Genomic DNA, 16,456 nt, shown 5'->3' with positions numbered 1-16,456 from the left:
TGCTGATAACAAACCAATTGGAACGAAAAGAACGTATAACTTCGACTGGAATGTTCCCAGGCAAAAGGTGAGCCAAGTTGAACGTGAGAAGGGCCACTGGATCATGCATGAGTATTCTTTGCTCCCCAATTATTACACAAACAACAATATCAAGGTATGTAGGCAGCCGTGTACGGTGCAGTTCCATTAATGTATAAAAAACTATTTTCTCCAATTTTATAAATGTAGTATTGTTCAGTAATTCAATGATTATTATTTGCGAGACTGCATTTTGCACTAGTTTTGTACGTATTTGAGTTTCAAGTTGCGGAGTTTCCAAAGCTTATGCTTAGAGATACTAGGAACGGTTCAGAAGCCATACATACCCATTTATGTGTCCACGAACATAACTCTGGAATCCGTAGTCTTTTTGAGATTAAATCACACTTTCCTTTTTCTTTGAGTTTCCAAATTATGAACCCCTGAAACACATTGATGTTTCTAGAAAATTCTCTGAGCTTAGTTTCCTATCCTTTTTTCTTTGTCTATAAGTCTATATCATTTGAGACTTTGATTTCTAGTTCCGTAAGAAGTTATGTTGCAACCTCTATGTGCAAAAATTGTCAAACCATATGGCGATTTAACTGAACCATAATCATTATCGTCCGCTGGGTCGCCCTGCTTGTTGTTATATGCGAATCTGTCCTTGTAAGATGGATAGCTCGGCCATTTGTTCCGTAAGAATTGCAACCACTAATTTACAACATGTAGCTTTTGAAAGGAGAGGAACGGAATTCGAGAATGGCAGATGTAGGTTTTGCAACAACAATGAGGATGAGTCAACAAACCATCTACTTATTAGTTGCAAGGTTGCAACTGATTTATGGCAGCATTTTTTAGGTTTGCTTGATTCAACATGGTCTACTCCCAATAGAGTGATCCAAGTGCTGACTGATTGGAAACTTAAATTTAGCTTGAAACCGTCGATCTTCATCAACTACCATTCGCGATTTGGTCTGTTCTTTGGACCGAAAGGAACAACAGGGTGTTTAGGAGTGAATCAATCACTTATGAGGAATTGCTCATTAACATTAAAGCAACTCTATACACCTGGGCTTCTATGTATAAAGAGCTGAGGATGTTTACTTTTGATGACTTTATGTGTAGATGGGAAAAATTTAAAGACGACATGTAATTCCCATCGCTTAACTATCGTAACTTTTGTACTTCATGTTTTTATTGTGCTTTCTCAGCACTCCTGGAATGAATTTTGCTGTTTCGTAAAATACAACATGTAGTTTTTGGAGGGGTCGATGTGATATTGTAAGTTCTAGATTGTGCTTATTATTTTAAGGATCGTAAAGCACTAAAGCTCCGTTTGGGATTGTTTTTTTCCTACAAAAGTAAAAGTACTTTGTAACCAATTTGTAACAAACTTTTTTGGAAAATTGCGTTTGGTAAACTTTTCTGAAAGGGTCCAAGAGCATAGCTCAGTGGCATCCCATCAACTCCAATAAGGAGGAAGTCAGGGGTTTGATCCCCACCGTAGTACATGTTTGTATTTAATTAGTTGTGTTGGGTGCAATAATCAAAAACAAAGAAAAATCAAATAAGCAAAAAGTTACTGATACTTAACTCCTTTATAGTGGAAGTGATTGCTTTGACGAAATGAACAAGCTCCCCATATCTCCGCAATAGCAACAGGGCAAAACTTTGAAAAACAGAGTGAGTCGCGTGTTCAACACGCTGTCCTTAAGACATTAGCGCCCGGCTACACTCAAGAGTGATGATATAGCCCTCACAGGACGGATATCTCCAGGATAAAATACCCTAATACACCTACTACTAGCATATGTAGTAGATGCTCAACTTGAGCTTGGCAACTCCGAAAAAAACATTAAGGAAAATCGTGAATGCTAAAGAAAGCAATACAAATTTATTTCTCTTGGGGGTCTCTCTAAAATATAGAGAATCCCCTTTGGGGTCTCTCTAAAATATAGAGAAACCCCTTACCCATGTTTTCCCTTAGGGGTCCCTCTAAAATATAGAGCAACCCCTTTACTATATAGGGGTCCCTCTAGAATATAGAGCAACCCTTTTTTTTTCCTACTTTTACAAAAGAAGTGAATTTGTTTATATAATTGACAAACTCAAGTTAAGAAGAGCTCCTCCCCTATGTGGGACTAAAATCTTATATAGTCTCTTAAAGACAACTAAAGAGTGGAAACTCCACTACGTGGGACTAATAAGTTTTCATTCACAAAAGAAACACTAAACTAAAATCTTTAAAAAGTATTTTTATTAATCGATTTTCCAACAATCCCCCACATGAATGAAAACTCAATAAAACGTGAAAAACACAGATAGATCTTGGTAAATCAACAACCCAATCTCACGACCCTAACTGACTGAACAGACAGACAGATCGTGCATGTTGAATTCATACTAGCCATTTCAACGTCCTCTCCTTCACACAGTAGTGTGTTGATCCCAGGGTCATACTATGGATTGCATAAATCATAATAGTATAGAGAGCTTTCATCTTTAGTTTCTCACAAGTGAGACTAAAGGTTTCTTTCACCAAAGTGAAAAATCATGAACTAGTGAACCCTTAGTGACCCTTAGGTCCTAAGAACTAGTATTACCAAGACCATAAAAACAACATAAAACTCTTTTTCTCAAAATGAACTAAAAATAGATAAAAACGAAAAACAGGAAATACCACTATAGGCAGAGGTGTCCATGAGGTTTTGAACCTTTGCTTAGTGAGAGATTACCGGAACTACTTGCTAGACAGTGAACGCGATGTCTTGAACTGCTAGGGTTTGGTGTAATCCGCGATAATAACCACGCATGATATCTCCAAGGTTGTTGCCAAGCTCGTGCCATTGTGTCTGTTTTGGCCCTGGACTTATCCTGTTTCTCAGAATGCTCTAGAGAATCAGCTCATATTCTCATAGGAAGCGACCCACTTCCCCATTCAGATAGGTGAATTCCATCAAGAGTATTTACTGCTACACCCCATTTCAATCTTAAATTGAAACTATAGAACTCATTAAGACTTATTAAAAAGTCATCCTCCACATGCAGTCACACTATCACGTCTACACCATAGGGAAGGGACAGAGAATGAAAATCTCTGATAGTGTTTACCTTTACCCACCAAAAATTAGTTTCTCATTCGAAACCTTGATCATGGGATCTCCAGTCAGCAAGGTTGAGTATCCTTCATGGTAAGTTTAATATATGAGCTTAAGCCCCAACCCCCTCGATGCATTTTTTACTATCTCTTTGTAAAAACCTTTAGTCAAAGGTCGCGCGAAATTCTCCTTGGACTTTAGCCAATCAATGGAAATAACGCCGATTGAGATTAGTTATTACTTAGCTTTAACTATTATAGCTTGGCTAACACAATGTATAGATATAGCTGGCACAAGCCTATGCCAAAGAGGAATGTCTTCTAAAAAGCATCTTAGGAACTCGTCCCTCTCTCGTGCTTTATCTAACGCAATAATCTCATATTCCATAATGAATTGAGCAATATATGTTTGTCTGAAAAACTTCCAGAAACAAACCCTCTTGCTAGAATGAAAACATATCCACTGGTAGACTTAGACTTCTTTGAGTCAACTATCCAGTTTGCATCACAAAGTCCCTCAAGGAAAACAAGATACCTTTCATAAATAAAACAAAAGGTAATAGAATATTTTAGGTACCATAATACTCTATTAAGCGCATCCCAATGCTCTTGTTCTGGACTACAAGTATATATACTTAACTTACTCACAATATAGACAATGTCTGGACTCTTACAGTTCATTAAATTCATCAGACATCCTATAAATCTTGAGTATTCAAGTTAAGATATTCCATTACTCTTATTTTTCTCGAATCTACAAGAAGAATCGTACGGAGTAAGGCATGCTTACAATCAGACTGATTGTATCTCATAAGCACAAATTCAACACAATGAGAATGACTAAGACTATAAATGTTAGATTATCTTCTAATCCTCATCCTTATTATTACATCAATAAGGTCTAAGTCTTTCAAGTCAACGTTATCATTCAGCGTATGTTTTACTGGAATTAATTATATCTACGTTTATATCAAGTATAAGCATATCATCAATATACAAGCATACAATCACATAGGCATCCTTAACAAGTTACTTGCAAATATACTTGTCAGATTCATTACCTTAAATCCACTACTCATTATCACATGATCAAATTATCATGTCACTGTTTGCGTGCTTATTTGAAAACAATACAAACATTTGTTCAACTTGCAATCTTTGTCTTCAAAACCTTTCACTACAAAATCCTCAGGTTGGTCTATGTAAATTTCTTTATCTAATTCATGGCTTTATAAAATTTGTATTAACATCCATCTGATGTATCTATAAGTTTTTTATAGCAGTAATAACAATTAGCGTCTCAACGGAAGTAATTCTTGTCACATGCGAATTAGAATCAAGGAAATTTACACCTACTTTTAGTTTATATCCTTTAGATATCAACCTAGCCTCATAATTTTTCCACAGTTCCATCTATCTTACGTTTCCTCTTAAAGACTCATTTATATCCTATGTTCTTACTTCCCGGAGGTAAACTAGCATGATCCCAAGTCTGCTTCAGACGGACTTTGTCCATTTCACTAAATGAAGCTTCTTTGCAGAGTGGGGTTCGGTAAATGTTATGGACGAAGCTATATTTTTGGGTCCTCTATTTTAGGTTTAGGGATGGAAACCTTAGTCAAACACCCCCACACTTTGAAGTATGCATAATAAGGTTGTCTACCTTTCCAAAGTTCATATGGAGTTTTATCTGATCCTTTAAAAGGTACTCTGTTCAGGATATAGCAGGCTGACAGGACAGCTTCCCCCCACAAGTTCGAAGGTAATCCTGAACTAATTAATATGGCTTTCATCATCTCCTTAAGGGTACGGTTCTTACGTTCAGCTACACCACTCGACTGAGATGAATAAGGAGGGGTAACTTCGTGTATTATGCCATGTTTTACACAGAAATCTCGTTTCGGAATTTTATACTCACCACCACGGTCAGACCTAATGGTTTTAATGGTAGTATTCATTTGGTTTTCAACTTCAATTTTATACATCTTAAAGGTTCTAAGGCATCATCCTTACCTCTAAGCAAATATATATGATAATACCTAGTACAATCGTCTATAAAAGTAATAAACCATTTCTTATCACCTCTAGTTTGAACCGGATTCATGTCAACTAGGTCCGAGTGAATTAATTCTAAGGGTTTAGAATTTCTATGAACATTTTGCTAAAAGGTTTTTTATCATATTTTGATTCTACGCGAATTTAACTTTTGTGTTCAATATCCAAATTAAATTTGGGTACGTAGCCTATGCTATCCAGTTTATGCATTGACTTATAATTTACATGTCAAAGTCACACAAAAGAAAGCACAAGAATCAACTATGTTCATTTTATCAGATTTTCCTTTAAGCTTATAAAGACCCTAAGTCTTATAACCGTCGCCTAAAACATCACTGCCCTTAGTTACAACAAGTTTTCTAAATTCACTTAAGATCTTCAATCTTTTACCATCTACAACATAAAAAGATACAAGATTCTTGCATATGCTAGGAACATGAAAACTTCATTCAATATGAGAATATTACAGATATGAGCTTCTTCTTGACCTTTTCCTTTTATGCAACCTCTGTTGCAGATGAGTTACTCATATAGAGTTTCTCGACATCCCCTATCCTCTAATAGGAGGTGAACAGGTCTCTGTTTCAGCAAACATGCTTAGTGGCTCCAAAGTCCACCCATCAATATCTCTCACATTGGTTATTAAAATAACTTCCGACATCATGCCACTGAACTCGTTCTAGTTTTTTTCAACTAAATTAGCATTAACTTACTACTTATTAAGGTTTTTACGTTGTCTACAATTTACTGCCATATGGTTAGGAATTTACAAACATAAAAATCACCCTTAATTAAAGTAATGTTAGATTCAGGTTAACGAAACATACCTTTATTATGAAGACCACGCTTAGTGTTGCGTTCGATGTTCTCACCTTTGCCATCTTTGGAAGATTTGTTTCCAACCACATGCGGCTATTAGCCATGTCCCTCGGAGATGACACCTTTATTCACAAATCACAATTCCAAATCAGAAAGTAAAATATGAGTTTTGAAGATAACATCTAGATATACAAACTTCGTTTGAATCAGCGTTTCAAAAAACTCATGGTTACCCCACAAAAATTAATTTATTTAACAACAAATTTCTGCTTGTCAGAATTTTTCAGAAACGTTTTTCTGTTTTGTAAAATATCAAAAAAATATTCTGAAATTTTACGCGGGTAATTATCAGGATGTCTACTACGTTGTGTCAAAAGGGGTCATTGAAATTCCTTCTATGTTGAGAGATATATTCAAAACTCTACAACTGACCAAAAAATTCGTTTTTTGTTTTTCACTCCACAATTAACATCCATGATTCACAAGACCAACCATTTTCGATTATTACAAATAATTAATGTCTTAAGATTGTTGGGTGCAATAATCAAAAACAAAGAAAAATCAAATAAGCAAAAAGTTATTGATACTTAGCTCCTTTATAGTGGAAGTGATTGCTTTGACGAAATGAACAAGCTCCCCATATCTCCGCAACAGCAATAGGGCAAAACTTTGAAAAACAGAGTGAGTCGCGTGTTCAACACGCTGTCCTTAAGACATTAGCGCCCGGCTACACTCAAGAGTGATGCTATAGCTCTCACAGGACGGATATCTCCAGGATAAAACACCCTAATACACATACTACTAGCATATGTAGTAGATGCTCAACTTGAGCTTGGCAACTCCGAAAAAAACATTAAGGAAAACCATGAATGCTAAAGAAAGCAATACAAATTTATTCCCCTTGGGGGTCTCTCTAAAATATAGAGAAACCCCTTACCCATGTTTTCCCTTAGGGGTCCCTCTAAAATATAGAGCAACCCCTTTACCATATAGGGGTCCCTCTAGAATATAGAGCAACCCCTTTTTTTTTCCTACTTTTACAAAAGAAGTGAATTTGTTTATATAATTGACAAACTCAAGTTAAGAAGAGCTCCTCCCCTATGTGGGACTAAAATCTTATATAGTCTCTTAAAAACAACTAAAGAGTGGAAACTCCACTATGTGGGACTAATAAGTTTTCATTCACAAAAGAAACACTAAATTAAAATCTTTAAAAAGTATTTTTATTAATCGTTTTTCCAACAAGTTGTATAGAGGAGTTTGGCGGGGTTGGGTCTAGCAGTGGGGCTAGTCCAGCTGGCTGGATTTGGGTAGGGGCCTGGGTCCGACTTTAGCCTATCAAAAAAAAAAAACTTTTTTTAAAGTGTTTTTCTCCAAAAGCACTTCTGTTTTTGACCAATTTTTAAAAGCTATTCAGGAGTAGCTTTGAAAAGCATTAAAAGCATATGTGGACCCACTAAATTTTAATTAATCGATTCTCTATTTTAACCTTGTTATTATATTAAAACACAAAATTTACCCTTAAATATTTATTTACGTACAATTATTTCACTAATCAAATTATTTCACTAATCAAATTTTATTAATTTTTAATCATTTAATATTTTAAAAATAAATAAATGATTAAAATATGAATAAGAATTATTTTATTTTTTTTATCTTTATTTAAATAATATTCAAAACAAAAAATATTTTATTATTAATAGATGTAATTTAAAAAGAATTTTTAAACCATGTCTATTTTCGTCATTAGCCACATAATAAACATTTCAACATGATAATTTACCAAACAGAATTTACAGTTTGTTGGTTCCACAACACTTTACGTATTATAGTTTACCAAACGGATGATTACTTTATTTTAAAACACAGCACAGCGACGCACAACACAACACAACACAACAGAAAAGCACTTTTTTTAAACTCATAGCAATACCAAACCAGAGTTAAACGAAGAATATATATACCAGCAAAAAAGTAACAGTTCATAGTTTTATAAAAATAAATTCTAAAGGCAAAAGTGCACTAACATGAATGTCCACTTAAAATTAAATAAAATTTTGGCTCAATAGTGGATGCCCTAATGATTTTGTCTGTTCTATAAGGAAAAACAAAAATGGTTACGATAGTCTCTTTCACACGTCATGTGTACTCACCATGACTGACCACATAAATGATATCTGATCATTTGTATAACATGTCACAAGGAAACAAAAGACCCAATTACATCTCTCTAAGCACACTCTCTAGCTAGTTTCTAAGCAAGCAATGAAGTTCATTTTCACAAGAACAATCTTTTTGATCATGTTTCTACTCATTGGTTCTAACTTGCAAAGGATCATCCCTCCAGCTCCAGGTTCTTATAATTTAATTAGTTACTTTCACCTTGTTTAAAAATTTATCTATTTTGTGTACGTAAGATTATAGGTAGTTTAATTTTGGGTTATTTTCTTTCTCCTTTTAGCAGCTAAAGATGGTAATGAGCTAGCATACACAAAGATGAAGATCGATACTTCAAGGAAGTTGCTGAGAGTAAGGGGATACAAGTTTTCTCCCCCAACTGCGAATCGGCCGTCTAGGAGGGGTCCGCCTCATACATTTTGAAGTCCCTCCTCCTCTCGATGTCCTATAAGAACATGACGATGATTTTGTGGAAAAAACATGAGGTTACAGAGAATAAAAGTAAAAGAGTAATATTGAGTAAAAGAGTGATATTGAGTGTTCTAATTACGAGGAAGTATTATGTAACGAATATCTCATTTAGTGATCATATATTGAAATTTTTGAGTTTATTACTACACATTTTGACATGAAGACACTACAAGTAAGTGACAGAGATTGTCATGACATGTATATTGTGAATGATAGAATTGTATTCAACGTGGTAAACAAGATAAAATACATCTGTTCTTATATACAAGAAACAGAAGATAAAAAAAGAAATAAGATATGCATGAAAAAGAGAACAAAATATGCAGGATATACATGCCATGTAGAGCAAGATATTATCCCAAGACAGGATATACATGTCATGTAGAGCAAGATGTTATCCCTTCAAGCAATGTGAACACATCAAACTATCACTGTAAGCAACAAACTATCTCAATATGTTTCGTACGTTCATGGAACACATCATTATGAGCAATGTGAATAGATGTTTTATTGTCTCAATACAATGGAGTAGATTCGGATAGGTGAACTCCCATATCTTCAAGGAGCCTTCTTGTTGATGGTGGTTTTTATCTTAGGGTTAAAATCGTAAACCCTTACATCTGATATGACGTCACTAGGACCACTAGCGCATTTATTAAATCATTCAACATGCCTACGTAAGAATTACCAGGGTACCTTTTTTTTTACATATATATGTGTCATGTTCCACGGTAGAACCCTTAGTATTGATCGACATGACCTTCGTATACCAAACCCTAAATTCTTACACCACCGTGCCAATGAAAAACCATGCCATCCACGTTTCCGCGCCAAGGCATGCCAACCATGCCAGCCGCACCACCGTGCCAATAGCAAACCATCTCAGCCACGTCTACGCGCCAAACCATGCCAACCATGTCAGCCGCGCCACCATGCCAATGTCAAGCCGTGTCAGCCACGTCTCCGCGCCAAGGCATGTCAACCATGCCAGCCGCACCACCGTGCCAATGACAAACTATGCCAGCCACGTCTCCGCGTCAAAGCATGCCAACCATGTCAGCCACGCCACCGTGCCAATGGAAAACCATCCCAGCCACGTCTCCGCGCCAAGGCATGCCAACCATGCCAGTCGTACCACATGTGCCAATGGCATGTCGTGCCAGCCACACCTCCGCGCCAAGGCATGCCAACCATGCCAGCCGCCCCATCGTGCCAATGGAAAACCATGCCAGCAACAATTCCATGCCAATGCCATGCTGGCCCCGCTACATTCCGCTGTCTTCCAAAACGAAGGGTTGCAACAATCAACGACCACCCTTCCATCTGAGATGCAAATCTTAGCCGTCCAAGGTCGCCAGCCAACGCATGGTAACCTTTAGCCCAATGCCAAAATCCTAGTTTTGGCCACGCCTAAACTGCTCCAAGGCATGCCGACCATGCCACATGTTCCAATGGCATGTCGTGCCAGCCACCTTGCCGCGCCTAAACCATACCATGTCGACCTTCCCCTCACGGCTTCCAAAACGAAAGGGTGCGACTATCAACGACCACCCTTCCATCTTAGATGCAAATCTTAGCCGTCCAAGGTCACCAACCAACGCAGGTAACCTTTGGCCCAACGCTAAAACCCTAGTTTTGGCGACGTCTAAACCGCGCCAAGGCATGCCGACCATGCCACATGTGCCAATGGCATGCCAACCACCTTGCCGCGCCATACTATGTCGGCCTTCCCTAGACGGCTACCAAAACGAAGGCGTGTGATGATCAACGACCACCCTTCCATCTTAGATGCAAACACTACAAGAAAAGGGCTGTATTGCAACATGTCCCAAATGTGGCAACAACCCATATTTAATGTGGCTATTTCTTTTTGCCACATAAAAATATTTTGCCAATATTTTACCACACCAGTGGAAACAGCTTGGGTGGCAAGAAATAGTTGCCACCCCTTTAAGATACAGTGGCAAAAGCTGGATTTCTTGCCACACCAAATGGTGAGGCAATAACATGAGGCAATAGGTATTTTCTTTTTAATTTTTCTTTTTTCTTTTAAGTTTTAATTATTTATTTTAAAATTTTTGCCACATCAATTAGTGAGGCAATAGAGTGAGGCAAAAACATTTATTACTATTTAATATAAAATTGTTTTGAATTACATTTTAAAATATTTTGCCACACCATTGTCGTGGCTATGAGTGCGACAAGGCAGACCCTGATGCCACAACTTGAATGTAGCTAAAACTTATTTACTGATTTACTTGCTATTTTTATATTATGTTTTAAATTATGCAGGGTAACAAAAAAAAGTAAAAAGATACCAAAAAGTGAATCCAATTGAAGAATTTAAGTTCCATTAAATAAAAGTAGTTGTCAAAAGGCATAGAGAATCCCACTTAACCATAAGAAAACAAAGAAATTACACAATCAAAACTAAAGAAAATAACCTAATAATTCAAACTTGGCCTAGTCCATGTTAAATCAACTCTCAGGCGGCCTATGTATCCAATCCCATACGTCTGTTCCCGTTCCCTGCGTACCTGCTAAACAAACCAAAACAGAGCAAAAAGATATCAACAAATGTAGAGAATCATCATGTCTGATAGAACATCAACAAATACCTTTATTATCAAGGAAGAGACACTTACAATTATTTTGAGGTCTGTTTAGATGGTCCCTGGATATGTAAAGCGGATCCGCCGGTCCAAAAAGTAGCTCCTCGGGTCTGCCAGGATGCTCCACAAGTCTTTGGCGCTGCTCCAAAGGTAAGAAAGGCGTCGGCCCGTGTCTGCTGGGCTGCTCCCCACACCTGTAACGCGACGAAGGTCCAAAAAGTTGCTCCTCTGGTATGCCAGGCTGCTCCCCAGGTCTTTGGCGCTGCTCCAAAGGTACGGAAGAGATAGTTTCTCCCAAGGTCTGTGATGATGCTCCCCAGTTCTGAAAAGGTGATCTGAAGGTCCTGAGAGTCCCAATCTCGTAAATAGGTCTGGCCTGCACAATCTGACATACTCCATCATTTGGTTCTGACGCACGTTATACTGATCATTTTTCGCTTCCATTCGCCTCTCCCATTCTGCATCTCGTTCTTTCATTTGCCTCTTAAATTCTTCCTCTCGCTCTTCCTTTTCTCTCTCAAAATCCTCATTACTCCAGTACTGCAGATGGCATCTTTGAGCTCTTATACGTTTATGTCTTTTTGTGGGTAATACATATGCATAGACTTCATTACTGATTGAATGTTGGTTACCATCTTTATCCAACCCATTCTCATCCAACCCAGACTGTTCCCTTAATTGGGCCTATGTATAAGAGAAAAAAATAAATTAGGCAAAAGGGTCTTCTATAAGCAGCAAATTCATGAACTTTTCTAGGAAAGCATTACAATAGACTTACAATGTATCCTTGTGAAAATGGGTCCAAAGCTTTTCCACTGACTTTATTTATATGGGTTTTAATGAACACGTCACCATCAGTTGGTGGGTTCCCTCCGTTCTCTTGAGCCTAAACAAATTCAGCCACATAATGATTAATTGTATCCAATAGAATTATATGATTAGAAAAAACTGGTTTAGCACTACCCAATGTTCAGTAGCAGTTAAGCCAGACAGATGACCAACAACTGCTAAACATGGTAAAGGAAAGAAAGGCCATTTAAGCATTTTTGAAAATACATGCATCTACATACCATTTCAGCTTCGCACCGAGAGTAGTTTTTCCTGCCCATTGTGTGCTTCGTTTTCTGTTGGCTTCTACTAATGGCATTTTTCTTGGATAGTGTCTTACGGATACACAAGTCAAAATTAATTAGACATAAATGTTTTAACAGAACTTAAATGCAAACATTTTAGATGTTTAAACTTACTTGATGCGCTTCACTATCCCAAAGTTTTACAAGAGACTTCCACTGCCCATCGGTTAACGAATTGGGTTTATCTTTCAGATTCATTGCATGTGTATTTGTGAGCTTATAGTGTTTCCTTTTCCACTTGCCCTTCTTATCTTTAAATATTCCACCAGCAATAGACAGGGTACCTTGTTTATGACATTCATCAACAACAAACAAATCCTGAAATGAATAAAAAAAAATTGCCATTCAGTTCATAAGTCACACAAACAATCCTTAAGTTCACTGCAGAGTATGTTCACCTTAAGTTCGGCCCACAACCAATCCTTAGCATTGTCATCTTGCAAATTCCAAGGGTTTTCCCAGTTCCAACGGCGAGATTGTTTGAGAAACACACCAATGACACTAGAATATTTGGCTTGGTTTTTTCCACAAGGTCTCTCTTTCTTCATATCCCAGTCGACCATTTCCCTTTCTTTCTCCTCTTTTTTCTTTCCAATGAAAGATGCAAAAGTGGTATCACCTTGCACCTTTTTCTCTCGTTGGACAACAACTCCTTAGAGAGTAACATAAGCATTTTGTACACGGTTAACTAAAAATACATCTAAACATAACAGTACCCAAAAAAAAAAATCACCAGTAGTTTCGGAATTGAAATGCTCTCCTTGCTCCCCATTTTGCTGATATTCCATCCTGCATAAAACAACAAGGTTTCCTTTATAATCAGAAGAACTCTCAGATTGGAATCTATGAGAAAACTGTTGGAATATGATAATTTATAATGTCCACATCTAATCAAGGAGCTCATACGTAAATATAAAAAAAGAGTGAGTTTTGAGCAGCAACACTAAAACGAAGCAAATACATCTAAAATTCAACTGAACTAGTCTGAACTACGCATAACCCAAGTTCTGATATGAACCCAAAATTTATATGGAGGAGGAACTGTAAGATAAATTTTTCAAAGAAACATTTCAGGTTTGTTACGTGTCCTTGATTACAAAGAAACAAATTCAACAATTCATGCATTTCTGAACCTAATAAATTGGTAGATAATCTTCTCTTACTCACTGCATCCCCATTTCCTTGTACTTTTCTTTAGTATATAGCATGTTTTCCACTGACTTTCACCTATTATAGTATCATTTTACAGACCTTGGGACTTAGGAGCAAAGATGAAAATCATGTAGTGCAATTATGCCTCTTTTGCTCGATGTTAAGGTGCATGTGGCATTGTGGTTTAACAATTAGCTAGGTAATAAGTGACCTCATAATATGTGTCATTGTGGTTTAACAATTAGCTAGGTAACAATGAGCTTATAGTATGGTACTGGAAGAACATCTCATAAATTTGTATTATACAAAAGTCCCCTGTCAAGAAACCAGCAGTGGCCTACTATAGTGTAACACCTGCTTACATGGAGGGCTTACAGAATATAACCTTCAAGGCTACCTACTGGTCTGATGGCTTTAACAATTTTGTGTTCCAGTATAAACCCAATGATGGACAATCTGGTTGGGCAGAACCAAAATACAACGCCAACTCACTTCATGGGACACAATCTTTACAAGATTTAAACATCACATCTACACACAATTGGCAATTCATAAACAAAATCAAATCCAAACAAGAAATGAAACAAAACAGACTCAAAATCCTTACCTAATACTCAATATGGCCCTATCAAATATGAGAACCAAACAAAAAAAAAAATCTTGCCAAAACCACATAAACCTTATAAGACAGGGAAAGTTAGTAGGGATTGAAAACTTACTCTTCCTCAAATTCCATCTTCAGAAATTAAAGAACCCTACAAAAAATAATTAAAAAAAATATCAAAACATCAAAAACCAAAATTAAAGAAAACCCCTATTCGAATTGAAATTCAGAGCGGAGGTGAAAAATAACCTGAATGAGTCTCTGGAGAGTGAAAAACTCAAATCAATCCGAAGAACTGTGTGAATCTGTAAATAAAAAAGAATAACTTATTATGATCGATTGGAAGTTATTTAACCATTGATATAAGCATAAAAATGATATACCTTGATGTTTTTGACCTCGGAACTGATAATCACCCAGAAAAGGTGATTTTAGGGTTCAATTTATAGATACTCAAAAACAACAAGCGGGAATAATCACGCCCAAAGGACTTTCTTTTGATTTCATCCCGCCTAGAATGAAAATTTTATGGTTCAAATGGAAAAAGATTTGACCGAGATTATTCCCGCTAGATGTTCTTCTTTCATTCCTTCTCAATATACTCTTGTTTTCATCCTACGGCGATGCAGAAATCTTTCCAAAAATTCCAGACTATTTCTTCTATGAATAACCCCTAATTCCCCTTTTCCTCTAACAAACTTTCAATAATTTGAAGCGAAAATACCTCACAAAATTTATCCTCGTTATCTCCGGTTCTCTCTGTTGCTCTGTGTTAATGCAAAAGAAAGAAAGGAAATAAATTTTAGAAAAACAGAAAAAAATTCTGAAACTGTTTTGTGAGACGGACCCTTCTATGCATTTGTTAATACGTGGGCTTGTTAGAGGATTCTTTGTTATTAACGTGGCTCATGTGTGTTAATACGTGGACTTGCTAAACCACCTCCAAGTAAGCTACCAGCCTAGCTACATGAAATTCCTAAATTGACCTGACGTTCACAAAAAATTCTGAAACTGTCGCATACTTGGAAAACCAGACTATATCGTTTCGTATATATCGGCCGATATTATTGTCTAATTAAATATCGTGCCGCGATATTTGTGTTTTCATTTCGCTCTAACACCGGTACACGAAATTCCGCCGATATTTCGGCCGGTACGAGCGAAATTGACTACTTTGGTTTGGTCAAGCCATGTATAAACAAGTTAATTATCAACCTTTTGTTAGTAAGTGGATCATCGGTGTTAGTGGGGATTCAAGATACGACTTATACAAAGACAAAATCCATGTTATTATTATTTTATTTAATTTTTCTTAATATATTTTAATTTTTTAATTGCTATTAAAATATTATTACATGGGATTTGTACGGAGCCTAGCAACAAATTATACACCTATATCTTTTGGATGGCTAGCACTTTTATGTCAAAAATAAATTTTTTTACCATGATATTAACATCATAACTAAAAAAATAAAATCACAGTGCCCCCAATATAGTTGTGTACAATTTTACATATAAGTTAATCCAGTTGTGTTTAGCTTTACATAATTAAATAAGAATTCATTGGATCATAGACATTATGAGTGATTATACTTGATATGAATAATTTATGTATGTATTTCCATTTATATAACTAAATAAAAATATCCATAACTTTTCCATAGGATTACTCGATGATACTCTCTATGACCGATTATCATACAATTTAATCCAACCATGTTCAATTTTGCATAATTTAATTGGATCATAGTCACCATGAAAGCTAAATCGTCTTTATCCTAAACTGAAAGTTAATCGAAGAATTGGAAGTTATCTAATTTATCTTTATCGCAAAAATAAAATACATCCAATTAATATTGAGTGTGTCATGAACCATAGTGAACAAACCTCGTCTGAACAATTCTCGAATGATCTCTAGGATAATTTGGACTACAAATTCATTTGATTTTGGAAAATAGAAAATAATTCTACCTGTGAATCCAAATAACGAAAGCCAAATCGTCTTGATCGGAAACTGAAAGTTAATCGAGGATTTGGAAACTAGCTAATTTATCTTTATCGCAAAAATAAAATACATCCAATTAATATTGACTCCATGACCTTAGTGTATAAACCTCGTTTGAACTATTTTCGAATGATCTCTCGGATAATTAATTTGGACTACAAATTCATTTGATTTTGGAAAATCGAAAATAATTCTACCTGTGAATCCAAATAACGAAAGCCAAATCGTCTTGATCGGAAACTGAAAGTTAATCGAAGAATTGGAAGCTAGCTAATTTATCTTTATCACAAAAATAAAATACATCCA

General features: G+C 36.2%; 1 protein-coding gene across 2 annotated transcripts; it reads right to left on the bottom strand.

The window, feature by feature from the left end:
- Positions 1-10,986: 10,986 nt before the first annotated feature.
- Positions 10,987-14,917, bottom strand: LOC113284077. 2 transcript variants are annotated; one of them, XM_026533480.1, is made up of 10 exons: positions 14,529-14,917; positions 14,395-14,450; positions 14,261-14,296; positions 13,123-13,178; positions 12,788-13,041; positions 12,504-12,707; positions 12,327-12,419; positions 12,035-12,142; positions 11,290-11,940; positions 10,987-11,184 (listed from the first exon to the last, which is right to left on the bottom strand). In XM_026533480.1, the coding sequence occupies exons 3-9, from the start codon at positions 14,275-14,277 to the stop codon at positions 11,308-11,310; spliced, it is 1,365 nt and encodes a 454-aa protein (XP_026389265.1). In that variant the 5' UTR covers positions 14,278-14,296; positions 14,395-14,450; positions 14,529-14,917; the 3' UTR covers positions 10,987-11,184; positions 11,290-11,307. The 2 variants fall into 2 exon arrangements, with proteins under 2 accessions (XP_026389265.1, XP_026389266.1); XM_026533481.1 differs by having other exon boundaries at positions 12,788-13,038.
- Positions 14,918-16,456: the final 1,539 nt, after the last annotated feature.

Source organism: Papaver somniferum, chromosome 5 (genome assembly GCF_003573695.1).
Source record: "Papaver somniferum cultivar HN1 chromosome 5, ASM357369v1, whole genome shotgun sequence".
In the NCBI taxonomy this organism is placed as follows: Eukaryota; Viridiplantae; Streptophyta; class Magnoliopsida; order Ranunculales; family Papaveraceae; genus Papaver; species Papaver somniferum.
The sequence above is the reverse complement of the archived record's forward strand: the minus strand, read 5'-3'. Positions and strand labels throughout refer to the sequence as shown.

Bases quoted from the DNA above. Each gene is read 5' to 3' on its own strand.
- LOC113284077 (XM_026533480.1), bottom strand. The intron at 12,143-12,326 runs GTATGTAGATGC...GAATTTGTTTAG, and splicing joins CTCGGTGCGAAGCTGAAATG to GCTCAAGAGAACGGAGGGAA. The intron at 11,941-12,034 runs GTAAGTCTATTG...TCTTATACATAG, and splicing joins CATTTTCACAAGGATACATT to GCCCAATTAAGGGAACAGTC.